This window comes from Stegostoma tigrinum, chromosome 13 (assembly GCF_030684315.1).
Source record: "Stegostoma tigrinum isolate sSteTig4 chromosome 13, sSteTig4.hap1, whole genome shotgun sequence".
NCBI lineage: Eukaryota > Metazoa > Chordata > Chondrichthyes > Orectolobiformes > Stegostomatidae > Stegostoma > Stegostoma tigrinum.
The window spans coordinates 70,789,196-70,814,180 of record NC_081366.1 but is presented as its reverse complement, the minus strand read 5'-3'; the positions used below and the strand labels follow the sequence as shown (position 1 = coordinate 70,814,180).

At 43.2% G+C, this 24,985-nt stretch overlaps 1 protein-coding gene across 1 annotated transcript in view; it reads left to right on the top strand.

Annotated features, from left to right (window-relative positions):
- Positions 1-2,020: 2,020 nt before the first annotated feature.
- The window catches only part of LOC125458403 (matrix metalloproteinase-21-like), a 37,502-nt gene continuing 14,537 nt past the window's right edge, over positions 2,021-24,985 (top strand). Inside the window, exons 1-4 of the mRNA XM_048543656.2 lie at positions 2,021-2,220; positions 7,959-8,634; positions 21,241-21,380; positions 24,132-24,273. Of these exons, the coding sequence (XP_048399613.2) occupies positions 2,062-2,220; positions 7,959-8,634; positions 21,241-21,380; positions 24,132-24,273 (1,117 nt within the window). The 5' untranslated portion in view covers positions 2,021-2,061. The remainder of the gene's footprint in view (positions 2,221-7,958; positions 8,635-21,240; positions 21,381-24,131; positions 24,274-24,985) is intronic.

Sequence of the window (24,985 nt, the reverse complement as noted above, 5' to 3'; positions counted from 1 at the left end):
CTCCGGCGCCTATTTAACTCATTCGAGATTAAATGATTTCATTTTCAAGCAATGTTGATGTTCATTTGTGCAATTTGTAACTTTGAAATTTACTGAATCATGGCCCTGAGAGTTTTAAAACTCCACGGCATGACTAACATCACTATTCTACATAAATCAGATCAGTGCAGGAACAGTGGGTGGCACGGTGGCTCAGTTAGCACGGCAGCCTTACAGCGCCAGGGACGCGGGTTCGATTCGCAGCCTCCGGTAACTGTCTGTGTGGAGTTTGCACGTTCTCCCCGTGTCTGCGTGGGTTTCCTCCGGGTGCTCTGGTTTCCTCCCGCAGTCCAAAGATGGGCGGGCTAGGTGGATCGGCGACACTAAATTGCCTGTAGTGTTCAGGGGTGTGTGGGTTATAGGAGGATGGGTCTGGGTGGGATGCTGCAACAGGCGGTGTGGACTTGTTGGGCCGTAGGGCCGGTTTCCACACTGCAGGGAATCTAATCTAATCTAAACAACAGTGTTGAAGATGAAATGAGATTAATTGTATTGCTTGGAACTAAATAGAGCTCTTTCATTTTTAAAGGCTATCCGTGATTTAAAGTTGGGAGAAGATTGACTCTAAACAGTGCTAACACTGATACCCAATACCGCACCAAGTCACCCTCACTCACTGCATTTGTCAATTTCTCTCTTGTTGACTCCTCAACCATCAATTTGCTGATTCAAAGCTCGACATCTCACCTTATAATCCTTTCACATTTTTTCCTTGCTGACTTTGCAACCGATGTCTCATTCTTCTAGACATGTGTGCTTTCTTTCTCCGACACTCCTATCCCTGCTGCCCCCACCAGCAATGCCATGGCCTCAGCAACAGCAGCTCTGCTCGTAAGTTCTCCTCACTTCATAAAGTCTTCACACTCTTGTGGTCACTTCCCACATGCCTCAATTTCACTACATCTCACCAGCCTCGAAACTTCCCTTCAAGTTTACTTGATGTTTTACTGTTTTAGAGCCATAGAGGTTTACAGCGTCGAAACAGGTCTTTCGGCCCAACTTGTTCATGCCTCCTGGTTTTCACAATTAAACTTGTCCCATTTGCCTCCATTTGGTCCAAATACCTCCATTCGGTCCAAATACCTCCATTCATGTACCTGTCTAAATGTTTCTTAAAAGACGGAATCGTACTCACCTCCACTACTATCTCCGGCAACCTGTTCCAGTCATTCAACACCCTCTGTGTGAAAAGATTGCCCTTCTGGACCCTTTTGTATCTCTCCCCTTAAACCTATGCCCTCTAGTTTTAGATTCCTTACTATGGGGAAAACCTGTTGGCTATTTACATTATCCACGCCTCTCAATTTTATAAACCTCTATTAGTTCACCCCCTCAGTCTCCTACGCTCCAGGGAATAAAGCCCTGGCCTGTGCAATCTCTCCTTATAATTCGAACTTTCTAGTCCAGGCAGCATCCTAGTACTTTTTCTTCTACACTCTTTCTAGTTTAATAATATTTTTTCTATAGTAGGGGAATCAGAATTGCACGCAATATTCCAATGTCTTGTACAGCTGCAACAAGCTTATCTGCTCCTTCAGCAACCTATGTTAACTCCTTTCCATATTCCTGACAATTTTCAATTCCCTCCCTTATCTATAAAGCCCCTTTCTAAACCACTCACTGAAGGTTTCAGTTGAGTACATGACATTGTGGTTGTTGCTGGGGTATTTAATTACGCCACCTTCTAGCCCTGGGCAACACGTGCTTGCACATTATTTCATTTTGAAAATATCCAGCTGCAATTTACTGGATTCCAACAGAAGGAATTAAACTAGAGAAGCCTTAAGCAGTGAATGTATTGTGTTTCTTTTATTTTAAGAAAGCTTTAAAGGATTTTCTCTCCCTAACGTTTAAGTTCTAATTGTCCGTCGGCTCAGGAGTGTGGGCGTGCCCTATTTGAAAGGGGCTGGCAGCGGGTGAAGGAGGGACAGGGAAGTCATTCTACAAAATCAACCTGCAGACCAACTGCAAGGCAGAGATCTTGCAGGAGTCACAGGCAGAGTGAGTGCTGCAGAGGCAAAGATGCTGCTGCCTAGCTCCCTTACACTTATAACCGCCTTGTTCTGCTTTACCACGCTGATGTCTGTCAGAGGCGAGCCGATCTTCAAGAGGAGGGATCATTCTGATACACAGCTTCAGAAGCACCAAGCCCCCCGTGTCCTCACCACCCGAACTGCAGAGGTGAGAGAGAGAGAAGCCACTTTTCCCAGTCCTGATTTACAAGGGAGGTGACAAGGACAGCAGGAAACTAGGCTCGGATCATCCTTCAAAAATTGTATCAGTTTACTACAAGGCAGCAAGCCTCCAGCATCCGCGAGCTGGAAAGGTTGTCCATTTTATTGTAGTTGTGTCGCTGGCTACTGGTTTTGTCTGAGGTTTTCGATGCTAATCGAGAAACGCAATGACCCATTTTTGACATGTGGAATTGTGTTTTCTTTAGATGCAGGATTCTGGGGATCTGAGCAACTGGGTCCCGGGACTGAAGTTTTACTGGGCTTGGAGCTGTAATGAGACTACTAACTGCAACCTGCTAGTAATGATTGACATAGAGTTTATCCTGTAGACACTTTGTCTCTCTTTGCGGTGTATCTCTGGTCAGGAGTGCCCTATGGATAAAATGTATCTGTTTCTTTGTGGTTTGACTCTGGTCAGGTATTCCCTTTGGGTAAGATGTGTCTGTGAAAGTTTAGGAGTAAAATCCCTTTCATTTGAACAGGTGATAGACTCTAATGGAAGATCTACCCCCTCCAATCAAGTGTCTTCCTGTAAGACAATGTCTAAATCAGGATCAACAGAATCCTGCACACCCCTCTTCACATTAACCATTGCTCAACCCAACACTGTCTTCGAAGGCCACTCACGCTTAACTTCAGCAAGAAATCAACACTTGACAATCAGCATCTACCAGGTGCCTTACGCCAAAACTGATCTGTATCTGCCTCCAGCTGATGATAACTCGACTAAACCTTCCAGCAATAGTGACTAATTAAGCAGTGACAGATAATCTGAGGAAGGGACTTATGTAAATTTGCTTTCCCAGCCGAGCAACTGAGGAAAATTGAATGACCTTTCCTCCCCATTCTGTATCTAACCTTTATTTGTCCTGACTCAAACAGCTTAGTTCTCCAAATTTGGATGGGGGTCTCAAGATCCACAGCAATGTGATTGTCTGTGAATGCCAGAGACAGCTGTCCAATCCAAATGCTGGCCTTTCCAGCAACGCTCATATCTCATGAAAGAATAACAAAGAAATGGCAGTAGCAAGAATCATAGAAACCCACAGTGCAGAAGCGGGCCAGTGAGTCCACACCAACCCTCCAAAGAACCCAGTCACAGCACCCCCTACCATCTCCCATAATCCCACATTTACTACGGTTCATCCACCCAGCCTACATATCCTTGGGCACTATGGACATTCTCAGTACGGCCAATCCACCCAACCTGCACATCTTTGGACTGTGGGAAGAAATCAGAGCACCCAGAGGAAACCCATGCAAACCCAGGGAGAACATGCAAACTCCACATAGTTGCCCAGGCTGGAGTTAAACACAGGTCCCTGGCACTGTGAGGCAGCATGCCAACCACTGAAACACCACTGAGCCACTCATAGCCACTAAGCCACCATGCTGCTCATAACCACTCAGTCACCATGCTGCTCATAAAATGTTAGAGATGGTGATAAATGTTTGCTCAGGAGATTAAATAGATGATTAAAGGACACAACAGGCAGTTTGCTCTGAAGAGCTCTGAAAGATTTGGACTCAATAGAAAGTATGCCCCTGTTTTAGAAACTCAACAAGATTAGCACAGAATTACACAACTGGACTTAAGTGGGACCTTGTCACACCCCTCAGAAATGTCCTAATAGGGATTTAGCACACCCAGATCATAGCTGGAGAAAATGCAGAGATTTCAAATCTGAAGACCATTGAGACACACCTAACATGAACTGTTACAGAGTGGAAAATGTCGATTTGGTCCATCATGCCTGAACTGGCTCTCTGAATGAGCATTTCACTGTGGCATTCCTTTGCTTTCTTCCAGTAAGTATGCATGTGAACCTGCCTCCATCACACTCTCAAGCAGTGCATTCCAAACTCTAACTGTTTACTGTGTGAAATAGGTTTCTTTCATGTCACTTCTGTTTCTTTTGCCAAATACTTTAAACCTGTGTCCTCCTGTTCTTGACCCTTTCAGCAATGGGATCAGTTTTTGTTACGCACTGTGCCCAGATTCCTCATGATTTTGAAAACTTCTACCAAATTTCCACTAAGTCATCTCTCCTCAAGGGAAGAGAGTGCTAACTTCTCCAAGCTTTCTCCTTAGTTAAAGTTCCTCATCTCTGAAACCAGTTTCACGAATCTTTTCTGCACTTTCTCTAACACCTTCCTGTTCTTCCTAAAGTACAATATCCTGAATTGGATGCAACACTCCAGATGAAGTAAAGTACCTTGTACAAATTCAACATAATCTCTTTTTAATTTTTCATGGGACATTGGCATCACTAGCGTTTATTGTCCATTCCTAGTTGCCCTTAAGAAGGTGGTGGTGAGCTGCCTTCTTGAACTGCTGCAATCAATTTGATGTAGGTAACCTCACAATGCTGTTTGGGACCGAGTTCTAGGATTTTGACCCAGTGTCACAAAAGGAACGGGCCAAGTCAGGATGGCGAGTGGCTTGGAGGGAAACTTGATAGTGGGGGTTTTCCTGTGTATCTGCTGCTCCTGCCCTTCTAGATGTAGTGATCGTATGGGAAGTGGTGGCTGAGGAGCCTTGTTGAATTTTTGCAGTGCTAACTCATTGATGGTTCACACTACTGCTACTGAGTGTCGGTGGTGGAGGGAGTGGATGTTTGTCAATGAAATGACAATCAATTGGGTTGCTTTGTCCTGGATGGTATAAAGATTCTTGAGTGTTGTTCTTATACTCCTTTGTATATTGTAAGTTTTATTAATAACTTTTAGTCTGTCCTGCCACCTTTGGTAGCTTTTGCACATACACAACCCTACTCCTGCATGCCCTTCAGCGAGGTACCCTTTGTTTTACATGGTTCCTCCATGCTTTTTCTAACAAAATGAATTACTTCACATTTTTCCACACAGTGCTTCATTTGACACCTGTCCCACCATTTCATCAACTCACCTGTGTTGTTTTGAGTTCCAAACTATCTTCCTGACAGTTTACAATGCTTCACATTTTGTACCATTCACAAATATTGGAAGTAAGCACTGTACGCTGAGGTCAAGGTCTTTAATATCCCTCGGAAACAGCAATGTTCCTAACAATGAACCCTGAGGAAACTCCACTTCAAACTCCATCTCAAAAATACTCATTAACCACTGGTCTGTTTCCAAATTATGTCCTACCTATAACTGAACTCACAAATCTGTTGTACAGCATTGTATCAAATGTCTTTTTGATGACCATTTACAGCACATCAACAGCATTATCCTCATCAACTCTCTCTGTTCCATCTCCAAACAACTTCAACAAGTTGATTAAACATGATTTGTCCTCACAAAATCCGCTCTGGTTTATCTTCATAAGCCCACATTTATCCATGCAACTATTAATTTTGTCCTGAATTGTTCTCTCAAGAAGTTTAACCTTTGAAAAATTTTAATGCAATTGGTCTGTAGTCTCTGGGCTTATCCTTTCACTTTTTTTCAGACCAACAGTGCAACATTTATAATTCTCCACTCCCTTACCACTGCAGCCTGAGTCTAAGGAAAAATCAAAAAGTTCCTCCACAATGTCCACTACTTTCAGTATTCTCGGATATATTTCATCTGCTCCCAGTGCCTTGTTGACCTAAGTACAGATATCCTAAAGGGATATTCCAAAGGGATCAAAGGATATGGGAAGACAGCAGGAATGGGATACTGAGTTGCATGATCAGCTATGATCGTATTAAATGACAGAGCATGTTTGAAGGGCTGAATCTCCTCCTGATCCTATTTTCTCTGTTTCCATATATTATGGAATCCCTACAGCGTGGAAACAGGCCCTTCAACCCAACAAGTCCATGCCGAACCTCAGATTGTGCCATCTAGACCCATCCCCCTATAATCCACCTCATCTACACCTCCCTGAACACAATGGGCAATTTAGCATGGCCAAACCCTGCACATCTTTGGACTGTCGGAGGAAACCCATGCAGGCACAGGGAGAATGTGCAAACTCCACACAGACAGTCACCCAAGGCTGGAATCAAACCCAGGTCCGCGGCGCTGTGAGGCAGCAGTGCTAACCACTGTGCTGCCCAATATTTTAAACCAACCTCTTTATCACTTGTACACTTTTCCTGTGTCTGAATTTCATCCACATTCTCTTTGGTCTCTGTCACATCTTTATCCTGGGTGAAGGCAGCTGCAAAGTATTCATTTAATAGAGTGTTGCAGTGATTAGCACTGCTGCCTCACAGCACCAGAGATCTGGGTTTGATTCAGTCCTGGGGAGACTGTCTGTTTGGGTTTGTGTGGACTCAAAGGGCCAATGGCCTGCTACCACACTGTAGAGATTCTGTAGCTCAGCTCCATCAGTTTCAAATCCCTTTTCAATTATTAAACAGGTCTGAGAAGACTTCAGGATTACTTTTTATGTAAGCTGCCATTCTGTTTTCATTCTCACTTTTAGCTTCTATCATTTGTTTTATCATCTCCACTCTCAACCCTTTTATATTTGCCTTGCTTCCCAGTTGTGAGTTCTGTCTGGCATCTGTAATAAACACACATTTTCTTCCATTATCATCCATGGTGCTGTACCTTCCCTTTTGAGACAATATACCTTGACTGTGCCTGGACTACCTTTTCCCTAAAGGCAACACAGTGTTGTTGCCATTTTCCCTCCCGATCTCTCACTTTTATTTATGTGACCTATTCCATTCTTTCTTCTTTAAAGTCAGCTTTTCCCCAGTTAATTATTCCTCCTCTGGATTATTGTTTGACCTTTTAAGCAGACAACTTAATCTTATCATATGATGACCCCTTTCTATAAAATGTTCTCTTACAGATACTTGATCCACTTGGCCTAGCTTATTCCCATCAGACTGGAAATGTATTGTTCTAGAAAATTCTCCTAAACGTACTGTAGGTGCTCTTTCTCCTCTCTGTCATTTACAATATGACTATCGCAGTCTATTATCAGACAATTAGTCTCCCATTACAAGCACAGTGTGGTCCCTCTGATGAAGGGTCTAGGCCCAAAACATCAGCTTTTGTGCTCCTGAGGCGCTGCTTGGCCTGCTGTGTTCATTCAGCTCCACACTTTGTTATCTTGGATTCTCCAGCATCTGCAGTTCCCGTTATCACAGTGTGGTTTTTGTAGCTTTTTCCTGCACATTTGTTCCTGTACATCTTGCTCATGAGTTTTAGGCTAGAGATAGCATTGACAACAGAATTCTAGCTCCATTTATTCCTGATATGTGTACAAAAGAAACTATAGAGAGTTATGAACACAGCCCAGTCCATTATGCAAATCAGACTTCCATCCTTTGACTCCATCTATACTTCCGGCTATCTTGGGAAAGCAACCGACAAAATTAAGGACCCCTCCAACCCCAAATTATCTTCCATCCTCTGCTGCCAAGCAGAAGGTACAAAAATTTGAGTACACATACGAATAGATTCAAAAACAGCTTATTCCCCCTTGTTATCAGACTTTTGAACAGACCTCTCAAATGTTAATTCTGATCTCCATCTCTCTGCACCTTCTCCCCAGCTGTAACACTGTGTTCTGCACTCGGTCCTGCTACCATGCTTTGTATGGTATGATCTGCCTTTATAGCACGCAAAACAACATTTTTCCCTGTATCTCGGTACATGTGACAACAATAAATCAATCAATCATTATTCTTTTAAAGAAAATCTCTTCAAAAGTAAAATTAAGCTTGTTTCACTGTTAAAATGTTCTCCCTGCAGGAATATTTAACAAAGTTTGGCTGGGGTGATCCTATTGACTGGGGGCATCAACTGTCAGAGAAGGACACAGCTCCACAAGAGAATAACCCTGCTCCCCAAGATGCACCTCAGCTCATGACTGAGGGGACCTCTGGAGAGTCTGACACAGAGGAGCCCACGGACAAACTTTCTTACCTTCACAATCTGAAGGAATTCCAGAAAGCCAATGGCCTGGATCCCACTGGAGTCCTGGACAATGCCACCCTCAATGTAATGAACATGCCTCGTTGTGGAGTGCCCGACAAAGTGCTGCTTGTAAATAGTTCGCTGTCCAACACAACCTCACAGAATGAGTCAGACAGCACTCTGACTGAAAGCATGGGACCTGGCTCCAACAGTACCGGGCCAAGGTCTGTCAGGAAGAAGCGTTTCCTTGCCAATCTGGTGGCGCATGCCAGGACAAAGCGAGATAGCCGAGATGCCCTGGGTAGGGCAGCCAGTAGCCTCGGGTTCTCGAAGAGAAAGTTGAAGTGGCGCCTGATGGATGAGGCTTTCACCATCCAAATGAGCATTGAGCAACAGAAGAATGTCCTGAGGCTGGCCTTCCGCATGTGGAGTGAGGTCACCCCGCTGGAGTTTGAGGAGGACTTGGTTTCTCTTCCCACTGATATTGACATTAAACTTGGCTTTGGAACAGGTAAAAGTAAACATTAGGCATGTGAGCTTGTGAGTAGTTACACGCAGTGCAGAGTGAATGCCTGATTACAGTCATCTCCTACAAGCTAGAAATTTGCATAGTAACTGCAAATGGTTGTGGAATCCCTCTGTTAAGGAAAAATAGAGAGTGGGGAATAGAACACAGAACAGTACAGCACAATACAGGCCCTTCGGCCCATGATGTTGTGCCGAACTTTTACCCTAAACCTAAGGTCTACCTACCCTCCACCTCTACCTTATACTATCATGCATATACCTATCTAATAGCTGCTTAAATGCCCCTAATGAGACTGACTCCACTACCCTCTCCGACCAACCTCCTGTCATTGTTAGAGACTTGGAGATGTGCAGCACGGAAACAGGCCTTTCGATCAAACTCATCCATGCCAACCAGGTATCCTATATAAATATAGTCCCATTTGCAAGCATTTTGCCCATAACCCTCTAAACCCTTCCTATTCATGCATCCACCAGAGGCTTTGTGAATGCTATAATTGTACCAGCCTCCAACATTTCTTCTGGCAGCTCATTCCATACCTGCACTACCTTCTGCATAAAAAAGTTGCCCCTTAGGTCCCTTTTATATCTTTTCCCTCTCACTTTAAACTTATGCCCCTCTGGTTTTGGACTTCCCCACACTGGGGAAAAGAACTCACCAGTTTACCCTATCCTCATGATTTTTTCAGCTTCTATAAGATCATAGCCACCTACTTTCCAAAGAAAATAGCCCCAGCCTATTAAGCTTCTCCTTATATTTCAAATCCTCCAAGCCTGGCAACATCCTCATAAATCTTTTTCCGAACTGTTTCTAGTTTCACAATATCATTCCTATGGGAGGGAGACCAGCATTGCACACAATATTCCAAAAGTTGCCGAATCAATATTCTGTCCAGCTGCAACATGACCTCCCAACTCCTACATTCAATGATAATAAAGGAGACCCTTTTCTGATGAAGGGTCTAGGCCTGAAAGTCAGCTTTTGTGCTCCTAAGATGCTGCTTGGTCTGCTGTGTTCATCCAGCTCCACACTTTGTTATCTCGGATTCTCCAGCATCTGCAGTTACCATTATCTCTCTCTCCTACATTCAATGCAATACGAATAAAGGCAAGCATGCTAAACACCTTCTTCTCTGTGGAGATGGTAAGGACTGCAGATGCTGGAAGCTAGAGTCAATAAGTGTGAGGCTGAAAAGCACAGCAGGTCAAACAGCATTCGAGGATCAGGGAAGTCAGTGTTTCAGGCTGATATACTGACAAAGGGTCTAGGCCTGAAACATAAGCCTTCCTGCTCCTCTGTTGCTGCTTGGCCTGCTGTGTTCATCCAGCTGTGCACCTTGTTATCTCAGATTGTCCAGCATCTGCAGTTCCTACTATCTTAATATCCAAATGTCTGGTTCTCCCTGTACTCCATGTCATCTAAACTTGCTAAGCAGTGTACCATGAGGAACCTTGTTGAACATCTTATTGAAGTTCATATAGATCATATCCACCACTCTGACCCCATTAATCCTCTTTGTTACTTCTACAAAAAGCTCAATCAAGTTACTGACACATGATTTCCCACCCAAAAAGCCATGTTGACTATCTCTAATTAGTCCTTGCTTTTCCAAATACGTGTAAATCCTGCCCTTCAGGATTCTCTCCAACAACTTGCCCATCACCAATGTCAGGCTCCCTGGCCTAGAATTCCCTGGATTTTCTTTTCTTTTCTTAAATAGTGGCACCACATTAGCCAACCTCCAGTCTTCTGGCACCTCACCTCTGGCTATCGATGATACAAGTATCTCAGCAAAGGGCCCAGCAGTTTGGGCAGCACGGTGGCTTAGTGGTTGACACTGCTGCCTCACAGCACTAGGGATCCTTGGGCAACTGTCTGTGTGGAGTTTGAAGATTCTCCCCATGTCTGTGTGGGTTTCCTCCAGGTGCTCCGGTTTCCTCCCACAGTCCAAAGGTATGCAGGCTAGGTGGATTGGCCATGCTAAATTGCCCGTAGTGTTCAGGGATGTGTAGCTTAGGTGGGTTATAGGGGGATGGGCCTGGGTGGGATGTTCCACAGGTTGGTGTGCACTTGTTGGGACGAAGGGCCTTTTCCACACTGTAGGGATTCTATGATTCTTGAGAAATCTCTTCCTTTACTTCCCATAGAGTTCAAGGGTACATCTGGTCAGGGCCTGAGGATGTACGCAGCTTTAGGTGTTTTAAGACATCCAGCACCTCTTCTTCTGTAATGTGGACATTTTTCAAGATGTCACTATTTATTTCCTCACATTCTATATCTTCAATATCCTTCTCCACAGTAAACACTGATGCAAAATACCTGTTTAGTATCTCACTCATCTCCTATGGTTCCCCATGTAGGTGGCCTTGCTGATCTTTAAGGGGCCTCATTCTCTCCCCAATTACCCTTTTGTCCTTAATGTACTTGTAGAATCCCTTTGGATTCTCCTTCACCCTATTTGCCAAAGCTATCTTATGTCCCCTTTCTGCCGTCCTGATTTCCGTCTCAAGTATACTCCTATTGACTTTATACTCTTCCACGGATTCACTCAATCCCTGCTGCCTGCACCTGACATATGGTTCCTTCTTTTCTTGACCAAAACCTCAATTTCTCTAGACATCAGCTTTCCCAACACCTACCAGTCTTGCCCTTCACCCTAACAGGAACGTACTGTCTCTGGACTCTCACTATCTCATTTTGCTAATTATTAATCTTTACTGAATGAGAGAGAGCATGTGTAGGCATTGACTGAATGCAGAAGCACAGTAGACACAAGGCTTTTACACACTGCTGATCCTTATTGCCAAAGCTTACTTGAGAACAATGTCTCTGAATATGGCAGTGAGTGCTAATGGTATTTGCATCCTAACATGACTTGCCATCTGACAGAAAGAACAGAGGGGTACAGGAGTAGGAGAACGCCCTTCACCAAACTGTTTAACCCAATCATAATGCCTGATAAATAAAACTACTTGTCATTAGTGACTGAATATGTACACTGAGGCATCTTTAGTCTTTAATAAAATACAGGCATTTAATGAGATAAGTAAAACTCGGAATCCTGACCCCCACACTTGGACAGTGTTACACTACTGGAGAACAGAATATTTCTTATTAACATCCAGTTCCAGGCAAGACAAAGCACCCTACTCTCCTGACACAGCAAAAGGTCTCAACTAAAGCATCAGTTGCCGAAACTTCCCACACCTGTAGCATATAAAAATGTGTAAAATGAATGCTGTTTGCTGTTCCCCTCACGTGATGTGGGACCTTTACTGGCAAGGGGAATACTTGTCACCTCAATTTGGGCTGGGATCCAACCCAAGGTGTAAACTCAATGTCTAATCCAATTTCCCAATCAGATTTGGCACAATAAGTACTTATTCCCTAGCACTCTGCCAAAATATAATGGCGGAATGAAAGTGCATTGGATTAGAGTCAAATAAAGTTATAAATAGCCATTGAAACAACCCTTGAATGCTGCACAGTAATAATTGTACTTTGATAATAGTCTTGCGTCTAACGCTTGCTTATAAGACACCAGATATCACACTTTGTTTCAAACTTCATGAGAAAGGCTGGGCCTTTCCATTTTGTCTTGCTTTGGCCTGTTGCCTAAGGTTTATGAACAGAGTACTGACTTGTAACTGATCATAGCTAGATTTCTGCAACCAATTACAAGAGTCATCAGTCTTGAAATGACAACCCAGATGACCAGTAAAACATCGCAAGCATGTCCCACAATTGACATCGGAGATATTTGACAACGTTGCACCTTAAACATTGGCAAAAGTCACTTTTCTAATGTCAGAATATATGTCTTTAAATGATATTTGTATATATTTACCCCTCAGTAATTGTCATGTCACGAACAAGAACTCAATAAAGTTTGCCTCTCTAAAAAGGAGCTTTTGGAAATTAGCGCCCTACTGATTGTGAAGCCAGAAAAGAACTTCAAATGAGTAGGAGTTCCCTGATCACAGTTTATTCTCAAACCAAACTTGTGTTTGTATAAATGAAAGCAAAGTGCTGGATTTGGATTGGGAAGTGGATTAAACTTGGGTTTATACCTTGCTTTGGAATGCTTTGTGGACACTGGAGACCAGCATTTTCAGTTTTTACTGCATTTATATAAGATCTCAGAGCATGTAAAAGTGTTTTATAGCCAAAGTAATTTTGGCATGTAGTCATTGTTGTAAAGTAGGAAGCCTGGCTGCCAATTTCTGCACAGCAAGCTCCCACAGTCAGCAATCAGATGATCTGTGGATAAATCATTTTGGCCAGCATTTTCAAGACAACTCACCTCCTCCTCATCATGTCAGGGGATAACATATGTTCACCTGAGAGATCTCAGTTTAACTTTTCACCCAGGAAGACTACACCAGCTTACAGTGCAGAGTGCTGCGTCAGTATTGTACTGGAGCATTGGCCTGGATTTGGGGAGAGGTTGCTGGTTGCAGGTGTACAGAATGCTCACACTGCCTGCAAGCTGCCACCTTTCATTTGTGCCAGTGAACCTCATTAAAAGCTTGTTTTACAGATTGAACGACTGGAGGTGCTATGAAAGGATAAAAGGGAAAAAACAGTAAGAAAGAATGAAGAAATATGAGAGATAATTACCTGCCGCCACTTTTTGAGAAAAGGTTGACTCCACCTCACTCTCCTTTTGAGTCATTGAGTTCTCAAAGCACATTATAATACATTACTGATAGTCCCAGACATTTTCTGTAAGACAATATTATTGAAGTATATAGGCCAGGTTAACTCCTTCACTGCTGCTCCATTATTGGGATTGGCATTTCCTTTTAAACTATTAACTGAATGAAAATGACCAAATTATCAGTCTACAGTAATGTGTTAATCCAGAGAACCAAGTAATGTTCTGGCAGCGTGGGTTTGAATCCTACCAAGGCAGATGGTGGAATTTGGAATACAATACAAATCTGGAATTCAGAGTTTAATCGCGATCAGAAAACCACTGCCGATTGTTGAGAAAAACCCACGTGGATCGCTAATGTCCTTTAAGGCAGGAAATCTACTATCCTTACCTGTTCTGCCCTACCTGTGACTCTAGACCCATTATAATGCTGGTGACTCTTAACTACCCTCTGGGTTATTAGTGATGGGCCATAAATTTATCTATTGGGGAAAATTCAAACAACAGATAGGTTCAGTGTGTCAGATCCAAGAGGATCTTCACCCAGACAAGACACATTGTAACAAAAGACACTTTTAGAGCAGAAATTGTTTTATTTGAAGAACTCAGCAAGCTTCCCAGTTCCTCTGTAGTGTCAGCCAAACTGATCCACAATGTGTTGCTTGTGATCCTCAACCCAGATCTCTTATACTTCAAAATCACATAACATCTTACAACAGGGAGATATGGAACAAAACAAAAGATTGGCGTTGAAAGAGAAGGAGGGCGCACATTTAAGACACACAGTCTTGTTCTTCACACAAGGATTTATCAATGCTGTAAGATTTTGTGAATGGTGCTTGAGTCTTGGTTCGTGTGTTAGCAAGTGGTGAATATAGTTTTAGTAGGGTATCTTTCACTCAGTCACTGTATTTGTGTCATGTCATTCCCCTGTGAAGGGCATCACATCATTTGAAAGTGAAGCCCCTATCCACCCCGGGTGTGGAGGCAGCCATTTTCAGCTTCGTTGTGTGGTTCTATTTTGAAAGGCACCAACAATTGTGTTTTACTCAGCGAGTCTCAGGCTCAGCTTCCCATCCTTGGGAAGTCCCCAGATGTACACATTCCCTTCTTGGTAGCACCCCTCACCAGCCCCATTGGCTTTGCACTTCCCCAAGTTCCTATCCAAGCAATCTATACGTAACTCATCATTTCTCCGCTTTAAACCCCAGCCCAAGACATGAGTCACTGCTTTTTTCTTGCCCATGCTTTAACTTCCCCCCTATTTATATATTGAGTTGCCCCCACTTCACAAGTGTTTTCCCTTCTACATTCAGCCGCCGGTTTTCACAAGTGGTTTTCCTGGATTCCTGCCCCCCAGTCCACAGCAGTGGCCCTTACTAATAGCTCCTCTGCTTGATATTTAGTGGATAAGCCCCCAAGGCCGACTGAGTCCTATCCTGTTGACTGATTTGGAGAGATGGCCCCATCTATGCGAATTGGCTGTAACATGATTGTTGAAATGTTTAGATAACAAAGTTTCTGCTGTACTGGTTTAGCAATTTTCCTATAACATGATTTTCTATAGCGGGAGGTCACACAAGAACGCAAATGTCATGTTATAGGAGAACTGCCTGTAATAACTAAACAGGTTCCTAACTGGTCTGTGTCCTGACAGACAACGTGTGACTCCCACAGACTGGTTTCACTGGACTGTTTCCCACTTCCCGGATTGGAGAGGCACAGACCCCTGATCCTGACCCAGACCACCGATCTTGCCCAAGCCCCTGACTGACATCAGGCTCTGTCCTTGACTTACAGGGCTGGGAACCCCTGACCTTGGATCTTACTGAGGACTACTCCCCTTACACTTTGAGACATGATTACTTACTAGAGGCACATGCAGTGTATTTGGCATGAACACAGTTACCACATGGTGCAGGGTCCAGAGTGATGCCACACGGTGACTTACAGCAACAGTGGCAGGCATGGTAGCTCAGTGGTTAGCACTGCTGCCTCACAGCACCAGGAACCCAGGTTCAATAATTCCAGCCTCAGGGGACTGTCTGTACATTCTCACACTCTTTTGGGTGAATCTTCAGTTCTTGAGGCTAGCTTATAGTTTACCCGCATGGTATCTGTCAGCCACGATTTACTGATAAGCACTTTGACTACAAACTCTGTGGACCAGAGGTTAATGTTTGTTTCAGATTGACTCTCAAATGCAGTCCTGAAGGAATGCTATACTATCAGAGATACTGTCTTCCTAGAATCACAGGATCCCTACAGTGTGGAAAGAGGCCCTTCGGCCCTCAGAGCACCCACCCAAACCCATCCCCTACAACCCACCTAATGTACAAATCCCTGAACACTATGGGCAATTTAGTAAGACTAATCCACCTAGCCTGCACATCTTTAGACTGTGGGAGGAAACCGAAGCACCCAGAGGAAACCTACGCAGAAACAGGGAGAATGCACAAACTTCACACAGACAGTCACCCAAGGTTGGAATTGAACCCAGGTCCCTGGCACTGTGAGGCAGCAGTGCTAACCACTGTGCCACCACGCTGCTTGAAAGAGACATTAAAATAAGACCTTAGAACTATTTTGAGTAAGAGCAAAGGGGTACTTTTGGGTGTCCTGGCTAATATTAATATGCTGCTGATGCCTGTATCAGGTAAATCAGCAAAACTTGTAACTAACGCATAGTAATCAACTGTACCTTGTACACCTCAAATGGGAGTTTCAGTATATCCAGCGTATTCATTTCCAAGAGACCTGCTGTCATGGTATTGTCACTGTCATCTGTCTGTTGTCCTTGCACACCAACAGTCGCTCTTCAGCATCAGCCCAGTGACATCCCTCACCCTAAGTTGACTCCCTCTTAGCTTTGCCTTCTAGACAAGATATACACTTGAGGTGGCATGGTGGCTCAGTGGTTAGCACTATTTCCTCACAGCATCAGGGATCCAGGTTCAATTCCACCATCAGGCAGCTGTCAGTGCGGAGTTTGCACGTTCTTCCCCCTATGTCTGTGCGGGTTTCCTCCCACAGTCCAAAGATAGAAGTCATACCTCAACAGGTTTATTTGGAATCACAGAAGCTTTTGCAGTGCAGCCCCTTCATCAGCTGCAGTGAGAGAACAGGGCACACAGACACAGAGTTTATGGGTAGAGAGATCAAAAGATCATACAACTGATGTGAGTGGAGTGTCAGATGGTAAGTGCCTGCAGGTGAACAAGAGTGTAAGACGATGTGTAAAGTGTTTATAAAGTCAATGTCAGTGCTATGCTGTCATGACAATCAGGCAGGTTGCCTGCGTATAAATTCTGTGTCTGTGTGCCTGTTCTCTCACTGTACCTGATTAGGGGCTGCATTCTGAAAGCTTGTGTGAATCCAAGTAAACCTGACGGATTCATAACCTGGTGTCGCGTGACTTCTGACTTTGTCCGCCATCAGCAGTTGCAGTCCAAGCATGTGCAGGTTAGGTGGATTGGCCGTGCTAAATTGTCCATAGTGTCCAGGGATGAGCAAACTAGGTGGACTAGCTTTGGGAAATGTGCGACTAGGAGATATGGTGGGTGATGCTGGGACTGGGTAGGATTCTCTTTGGAGGGTTGGTGCAGATTCAATGGGCTGAATGGCCTGTTTTCACACTGTAGGGACTCTAGATATCTGGAGCTTTCCAGCTCTGACCAAGTTGCTGAAATACCAAAATCTTGCTTTCTCATTGCCATTTTCTCACAGCTCTTTTTGCTCTTGCCATTTCAAACATATCTTCATTTGTCTTGTGGACTGTCTTTGGAATTCTTAGCTGATGTCTTAACATCCACCTTTTAAAAGTGTCTATTTTCTTCCACTAATCCTTACTTATTGTCCAGATTTCTGAGGCAGACTGAAAAGTGGGATAGAATCTAGCATGTTCCGAATCTTTTTTTCTTGTTACAAGTTTTGAGTTTTCATCTTACTAACACATCCTTCACCTTCAAAAAATTACTTCTGGCTATCTCTTGCCTTCTTCTGACTTCTACATCACATCTGCTATTTACTGTTATAATTTGTCCCAAATTGATAAACTTGCTGACTATTACTAGTGGGACTTCCACCAGCAAAAGGCAACAAGTTTATTAGTGTGGGACACCAGCATTTCAATCTTCACTCGAATTTCTACTCATGCATTCCTTCCTACTTCCAGTGATTTTGTCTTTCTGGTGTTCATATACTATCCAGATTCCAAGTCTCTAGATTTTCTTGATCTGCGATACTTTGTACGGCCTTTGAGATGGGAATATTCACTTCAGAAATTTAAACCAAAATTGTTAGCTACCTTTATCACATTTCATACTTTGGACATTTTAAAGAGTGACAGATGTTGTCGAGACTTCTGTGTAGTAGTTAAATGTGAATAGCATAGCCCACAGGGAGTGCAGTAATGACAAAAATGCAATCCATTGCAATGGTCATACGGCACAGAAACAGACCCTTTAGTCCAACTCGTCCATTCCAACCAAGTTTCCCAAACTAAGTTCATCCCATTTGCCTGCACTTGGCCCATATCCCTCTAAACATTTCCTATTCATGTCCCTGTCCAAATGTTTCTTAAAAATTGTATTTGAATCTGCATCTATATCTTCCACCAGCAGTTCATTCCACATACAAATCATCCTCTGTGTGAAAAGGATGCCCCTCAGGTCCCTTTTAAATCTTTACCCTCTTATCTTAAAATTAGTCCCCCTAGTTTTGAACTCCCCAATCCTGGAAAAACACCTTTGCTATTCACCTCATCAATACTCCTCGTGATTTTACAAACCTCTGTAAGGTCGCCCCTCAATCTCCCACGCTCCGGTGATAAAAGCCTCAGCTTATCCAGCCTCTCCTCCAACTCAAATCCTCCAGTCCCAGTGACATTCTTGTAAGTCTTTCCTGCACCCTCTCCAACTTAATAATATCCCTCCTACAGCAGGGCAATGAGAACTGTACACAGTACTCCAAAATTGGCCTCACCAGCATTCAGTATAACCGCAACATGACATCCAAACTCCTATTCTCAAACACATGAGCAATGAAGGCAAGTGTTTCAAACACCTTCCTTACTACTCTGTCGACCTGTGACACAATTTTTAATATTTTGCACCTGAACCCCTTTGCATCTTTCTGTCCCACAAGACTCCCCAGGACCCCACCATTTAGTGTGTAAATCCTGAAGACCTCACTTTTATCTAAATTAAACTTCAGACTAGCAGTGTTCCATAGGAATTGGTGCGAGGTCCACTGCCATTTGTCATTTTATAGACAATTTTGATGAGAATATAAGTAGTATGGGGGGTGTTGGGAAGTTTGTAGACGAGACCTGAATTTGTAGTATAATGGACAGTAAAGAAGGTTATTTAAGATTACAAATAGATATTGGTCAATTGGGCCAATGGGCTGAGGAGTGAATGAATAATCCTCTAAAAATTAAAAGTGAAATGGTCATTATGTTAAGTCTAAGGTCTATTGATATGTTAGCACCTCAACTTTTTTGGGGTGTTAATGGCTATACTAACCCCCCAAAATAATGAGCAGCAAGACTTAGATATATGCACTGGAAGAGCAACATCCAACAGGACTGGAAGGGCAAACAAAAATCATCCTTTGCAGATATTAGAAGTGACCAATGAGTTGTTTTCATCTGCAAAGAAAGAGGCCCACTCTCTGTGATTAGTTTGGACTGAGGCAACAAGGCTTCAGACTCAGAGGAACCAACCCTCATGAATGCCTGGCAACCAAAACAATGAATAAGTTACCTGACTGTGTGAAGTCAGGTGAAGGAGGGGTGCTTCTCCTGACCCATCTGAAGGTTCAATAATGCCAGCACTGTTCCCTGACCATCAGATTCTCCAGACCCCTGCCCCTACTCTAACACGAGTCGATTCATCCAGCAACAATCTCCCCATCAACATTCCCCTCCACCACTCCCTACATTTGATCCCAACCCCCCAGTTGTCCCCAGTCTTCATTCTGAATCCCAAATCATTCTGTTCACAATCCTCATGGCACCCTATTCATCACTACTCCTTTCTCCCAATCCTTCTCATTGGAGTCACCATGACTCAATCTCCCAATGGGCTTCCTGTCCCATCATGCACAAGGCCCAGAATCCTGACTCTGCTCTTACCTGATACTAATCCTAATCCACTGACTGGAGAACTGCCTGATATTACGCAAGACTTCACAACAGGTTTGATTACATCTAGCGAGATTCTGAGCTCCACATTCAATTCCAAAGAGTCTAGTGTCTGCATCCCACTCCAACAACCTATGAACATAAATTTCCAATCCAATTTTATTCAACTGTTAGTCATCAGATATTCTGCCCCCAAAATTTCACGTTCTTAAAGAAATGCATGGTTTCATTATTTTGCTTTAATTGACAACTGAAGTTGTTTTTATTTGATGGACGTGCCACCTGTTCTGATGGATTTCTCCCCTTGTTCCAGCCTGAATTTGGTCTGGTCTAGGCCTTGGACTGCAGTTCTATCAAATCTGAAGTGTCACTGTTTACCCTTTAACTGAGCATCCACATTAATAGGCAAAGGGTCGGGAGTATAATCTGTATGCTAAATTCTTAATTCCTCAGACAAGAGGAACTGCTCCGTAATATTGGGGACTAGGTCACTAAAGCAGAAAAGGCCTTTGTTACAATGCAAGTGAGCGTGGTCAGGGATCTAAATGACTAGCACATGACCCCAGCTGGTCTTTTCGACACAAGTATGCATTCTGGGATGGCAGGGCAGATGTATAAAAAGAAACTGGATCCATTTAGATTATATTCACCGGAATTTAGAAGAATGAGGCAAAATCTCAAAGAATCCTATGAAATTCTAACAAGGATAGATGGGGTAAATGCAGAAAAGATGATCCCAAAAACAAGGGAGTCCAAAACAAAGGGTCACCATCTAAAGAAACAGGGTAGGCCACTTAGGACTGAGACAAGGAAAGATTTCTACACCCAGAGAGTGGGGAGCCTGTGGAATTCTCTGCCACAGAAAGGGTTGTAGCCTAAACATTGAATGTTTTCAAGAAGGAATAAGATATAGTTCTTAGGGCCAATGGGATCAAGGGTTATGAGGAGAAAGTGGAACAGGGTACTGAATTGGATAATCAGCCATGATAGGATTGAATAGTAGAACAGGCTCAAAGGGCTGAATGGCCTACTCCTGCTCCTATTTTCTATGTTCCCAAGAATGTAATCTATCCCGATACATTGTTGCCCTGACACCAAATACCTGCTTCCTATGAACCAGCCCACTACATCCAGGATGTGCTTACTCTGAAAAGGATTGATGAATAAATGAGCAGATGGTTGGGATGGATACAAGGGATAGATGGACAGTCAAGAAAGAAAGGAATAAGAGGATGTTATTCGGTCAAATTAGATGGTAATTTCTCAGTATTGTTTGTTCTCAGATTGAGATTCCTAAGATTCCAGCAGCTCAGAAACCATCACCTTGCAGATAATTTCCAATAAAGTCTCAGTATTAATCCTTGCACCCCTCAATCACTTACCAAACTGGTTCTTTAATGGGGAGATAGTCGGAACTGCCGATGCTGGAGAATCTGAGATAACAAGGTGTAGAGCTGGAGGAACACAGCAGGCCAAGCAGCATCAGAAAAGCAGAAAAGCTGATGTTTCGGGCCTAGACCCGTCTTCAGAAACTGTCAGATGAGTGGCCAACATTAAATAGATTATCTTGCCCTGGAATTTCTTGTTCTTGGCCATGATCTTGTTTCTGCACACCAATCGAGGGAAGAACAAAATCATTTTCTGTAATTACCCCACTGTTTGCTTTGACTTACACAACTTTCAATTGGGGATCTCCTAGGTGTGTGTGAATACTTACCACATGCAGTCGAGGCTCCCCAAAATAGAAACCATATGTTAATCGAAGAGATTTGTGTTTGTGTTCCAGGGCAACATCTCGGCTGTTCTCAGGACTTTGATGGGACAGGACAGATCTTCGCCCATGCTTGGTACTTGGCCGATATCCACTTTGACGACGCTGAACATTTTGTTGTCACCAACAACGGTCAGGGCATTAGTCTCCTTCCGGTAATTCATTGTTTTTTTTATCCTCTTTACCTTCTCTTTTTCTCTTTTCTTTTCCTTATACATAATGATCGAAATAATATGGCTTAGTATCACAGGGGAGTATTTCTAGCTAAAGGGTGAAAAAATACCAAGTGGGTGATATAAGACGTATTTGTTTGAAAGTTCACATTTTGCATGCAATTTTGGTCCATAATTACTAATAATTGTAATTTGGATGTGTTGGGAGTCACAATTTTTGCAGAGCAGTATGTGTGGGCTCCTTGTACCTACTGGAGGTGCAGACTTCTCAGCTGGTGCACAGCCACGCACAGTAGGATGACTCAGAGACAGTGGGTCTCAGGTGCTATACTTCAAGCCCTGGTAGAGAAGGATAAAGGAGCTTTTAACCTGCAACTGGGAAAGACACCGCCTGCCTGTTTGTACTCATTGCCCTTCCCCTACAGCAGTTGGTGCTGGTTTCCCTGGCCTTTTGCGCCCTCACTTCCATTTCTCATCCAGACCAAGAGTAGCCACTTGACAGTTACCAATCACCTCACTATCCCTTTCTCCCAGTGAGTCCTTTAGCAAGTTGGAGTAGCACTGCACTGAATCTTTGTGGGCAAAGTCCTCAATGAATTTGCAGAATTTTGCTTACGCGAATGTTGCTCAGGTGTAGGTGAAATCTTGACAAAATGTGCCATACAGTCTCCCATTGTGTTTCAGAGGCCCTCTCCACTGCTTCAGCAATGAGCGATCTTGAAGTGATGCTTTAAGTCATACTTGGAATCCACATCAATTCTTTGTTTACTCCTAATTAAATAGTCAGCGTTAGAATGGGCAATAGAACAAGTGATAATGATTCAAAGGCAAGCAGCCTCCCCATTGAGCTTGAGCTGGCATTTCAAGTGATGATCGGCCCCTCTAGGCAAGTATTCCAGTGTGGGTTTCAGCTCCTTACACAAGTGGTGTCTTCTGCTAAAATGCAGCTAAATTGAGTATCAGCCAAAGCCCCTACCTTGGCTATCTCTGTTATGTGCTGGCATTGGAGGGTGTCGAGGGTATGCTTGCAGTAATGATACCAAGAATGAAGGGCTTGTCATAGGAGGAGTTGTTAAGAGCCCTGGGTCTGTACTCAATGGAGTTTAGAAGGATGCAGCGGGATCTCATTGAAACTTACAGAATACTAAGAGGCCTGGATAGAAGGACATGTAAAAGATGTTTCCACTAGTAGGAAAGACTAGGATCCAACACTGCAGTCACAGGGTGAAGGGATGACCCTTTAGAACTGAGATGAGAAGGGATTTCTTCAGCCAGAGGGTAATGAATCTGTGATACTCATTGCCACAGAGGGTGGTGGAGCCCAAGTCATTGAGAGCATTTAAGACAGAGATAAATGGGTTCTTGATTTGGAAGGAGATCAAGAGTTGCAGGGAGAAGCCAAGAGAATGGGGTTGAGAAATGTATCAACCATGATCAAATGGCAGAGCAGACTCAATGGGCCATTCAATCTAATTCTGCTCCCAAAAACTGTCACCAGACAGAACTTTCAAAATTACCCCCAGCCAACTCCAGAATTGTACAGCACAGAAGGAGGCTATATCCTCCTGAATGGTCCTAAATTGTCTATGCTGTACCCTGAGACTGCTTCCCCTGATTCTACACTCCCCAAACAGGGAAGACATCCTTCCAGCATTGTGTCCTTCCAGCCTGTTTGAATTTTATTTGTATCCGTCAGATCCTCCTCTCATCCTTCTGAACTCGAGTTAATACAGTTCTGACAAAAGGTCACTGGACCCGAAACGTTAATTGATTTCTTTTTCCACAGATGCTGCCAGCCATCCTGAGCTTTTCCAGCAATTTCTGTTTTTGCTTCTAGTTAATACAGGCTCAGTCAAGCCAATCTGTCTTCATAAGATAGCCCAACCATCCTTGGAATCAGCCTCATGAACCTCTGCTGTACTTGCTCTGTGACACATCCTTTCTTAGGGAGGGAGACCAAAACTGCACACAATATTTCAGGCGTGGTCTCACCAAGGTCTGCAGTGAAACAGTCCTATTTCTGAACTCAAAACCTCCTGCAGAAAATGACAGCTTACAGACATGTCACTGGGTTTGGGAAGGAGCGAAAGGAGAGCAAAAATTATTATCACTTGAGCTTTCACTCAATATCCAGTACACATTCACTACAAAGTGTACACATAGACATCAGGCAGGATAGACTTCGGCATGAAATCTTCTGTAGTTCGGTGAGGACATACTAATTAGATTCAGTTCCAACAAGCAGGGAAGAAAGTGACAAACCGTTAAAATAAAGCGGTAACAACAGAAATGACATAATCTTTGAAGTAGTAATGTAATATCTGGAATCAGGTAGCAACTTAAAGGTGCACCTGGACATCTCAATTATCTGTAATTAGTGTAATTGTTCACACCAATACAATAATCTCTGCTTGGTCAATAATAGAAAGGGAAATCCTATTGTCCTTGAAAATAATTTCAGTATGGATTAAGAGCAGATTAGTTTAATTAAAATGTTACAGTCAGACAGCCACCATTAGAACAATACAGCAGTTCATGAAAAGAATAATGCACCTTCATTCCTTTGAGGATCTCAATGAACTTCCACAAAAGGGATGGAAAAGAGATACTGCACCTTTAAGCATTGTGTTACCTTACTCCTTTTAAATAAGCTAAACGCATTGTCGTCGTGAAAATGATCTGCTTGTTGTAGCTTGGCTTTGCAGACTCCGTTCTCACTTTCTCTTCTTTCAGGTTGCCGTCCACGAAATTGGCCACACCCTGGGTCTGTCCCATCTCCTTCGAACAGGCTCTGTCATGCACCCCAATTACAACACCCAGAGTGAAAACTTTGAATTGGACTGGTTGGACAGAAAGGCCATACAGCGTTTATATGGTAAGAATAGACACTGGAAGCATCCTAGAAACATCAGGTGATTATTCCAATTAACAAAGGGTAGAAATGGAAAGTTACACAGTTTTACGAAGCTGACTGCAGTTTATTTATTAATAACTTTTTTTTAAAAAATCACAGTAAAATGAACGAAGTGAATCAAGTAGCTATGCAGTTGTAAAACTTGCCAGGGTTCATGACTGTCTTTTGTATATTTTTGCGGAACATTAACCTGGTTCTGACTCATTCATGATTCCAGTCCCACAGACAACTTGCATGCCTACCAATCTGTCCTCAGAAATTCAAAACTGAAGCTAAGCAGCACCTTTATGGTATATTCATACTGTATACAGTATTACTACATACTAGATAAGAGTACTTTTACCCAGGAGATACCTAGGCATCGCCACCACGAGCTATTCATACCACTCCTTTGTGAAGGTGAGGCCCCACACACCCTTACTGTTGACAGTGGGCAAACTGTAAGTCAAGTAAAATCCTAGAGAAACTGCTTCATTAAAACAAAAGTACAAATGTGCTTCTGCAGGGTTTTTTTTTAGCTGGTCAGTACATTTAGTGAGATTGTCAATTTTAAAATTAGGAAACCCAGAATTCGGAAAATGAATCATGGCAATTTGTTTCTAGAGAGGTGACAGTAAACATTGATTGCCTCCCCCCAGTTGTTCTTGAGACGGTGATAATGGGCTGCTTTCTT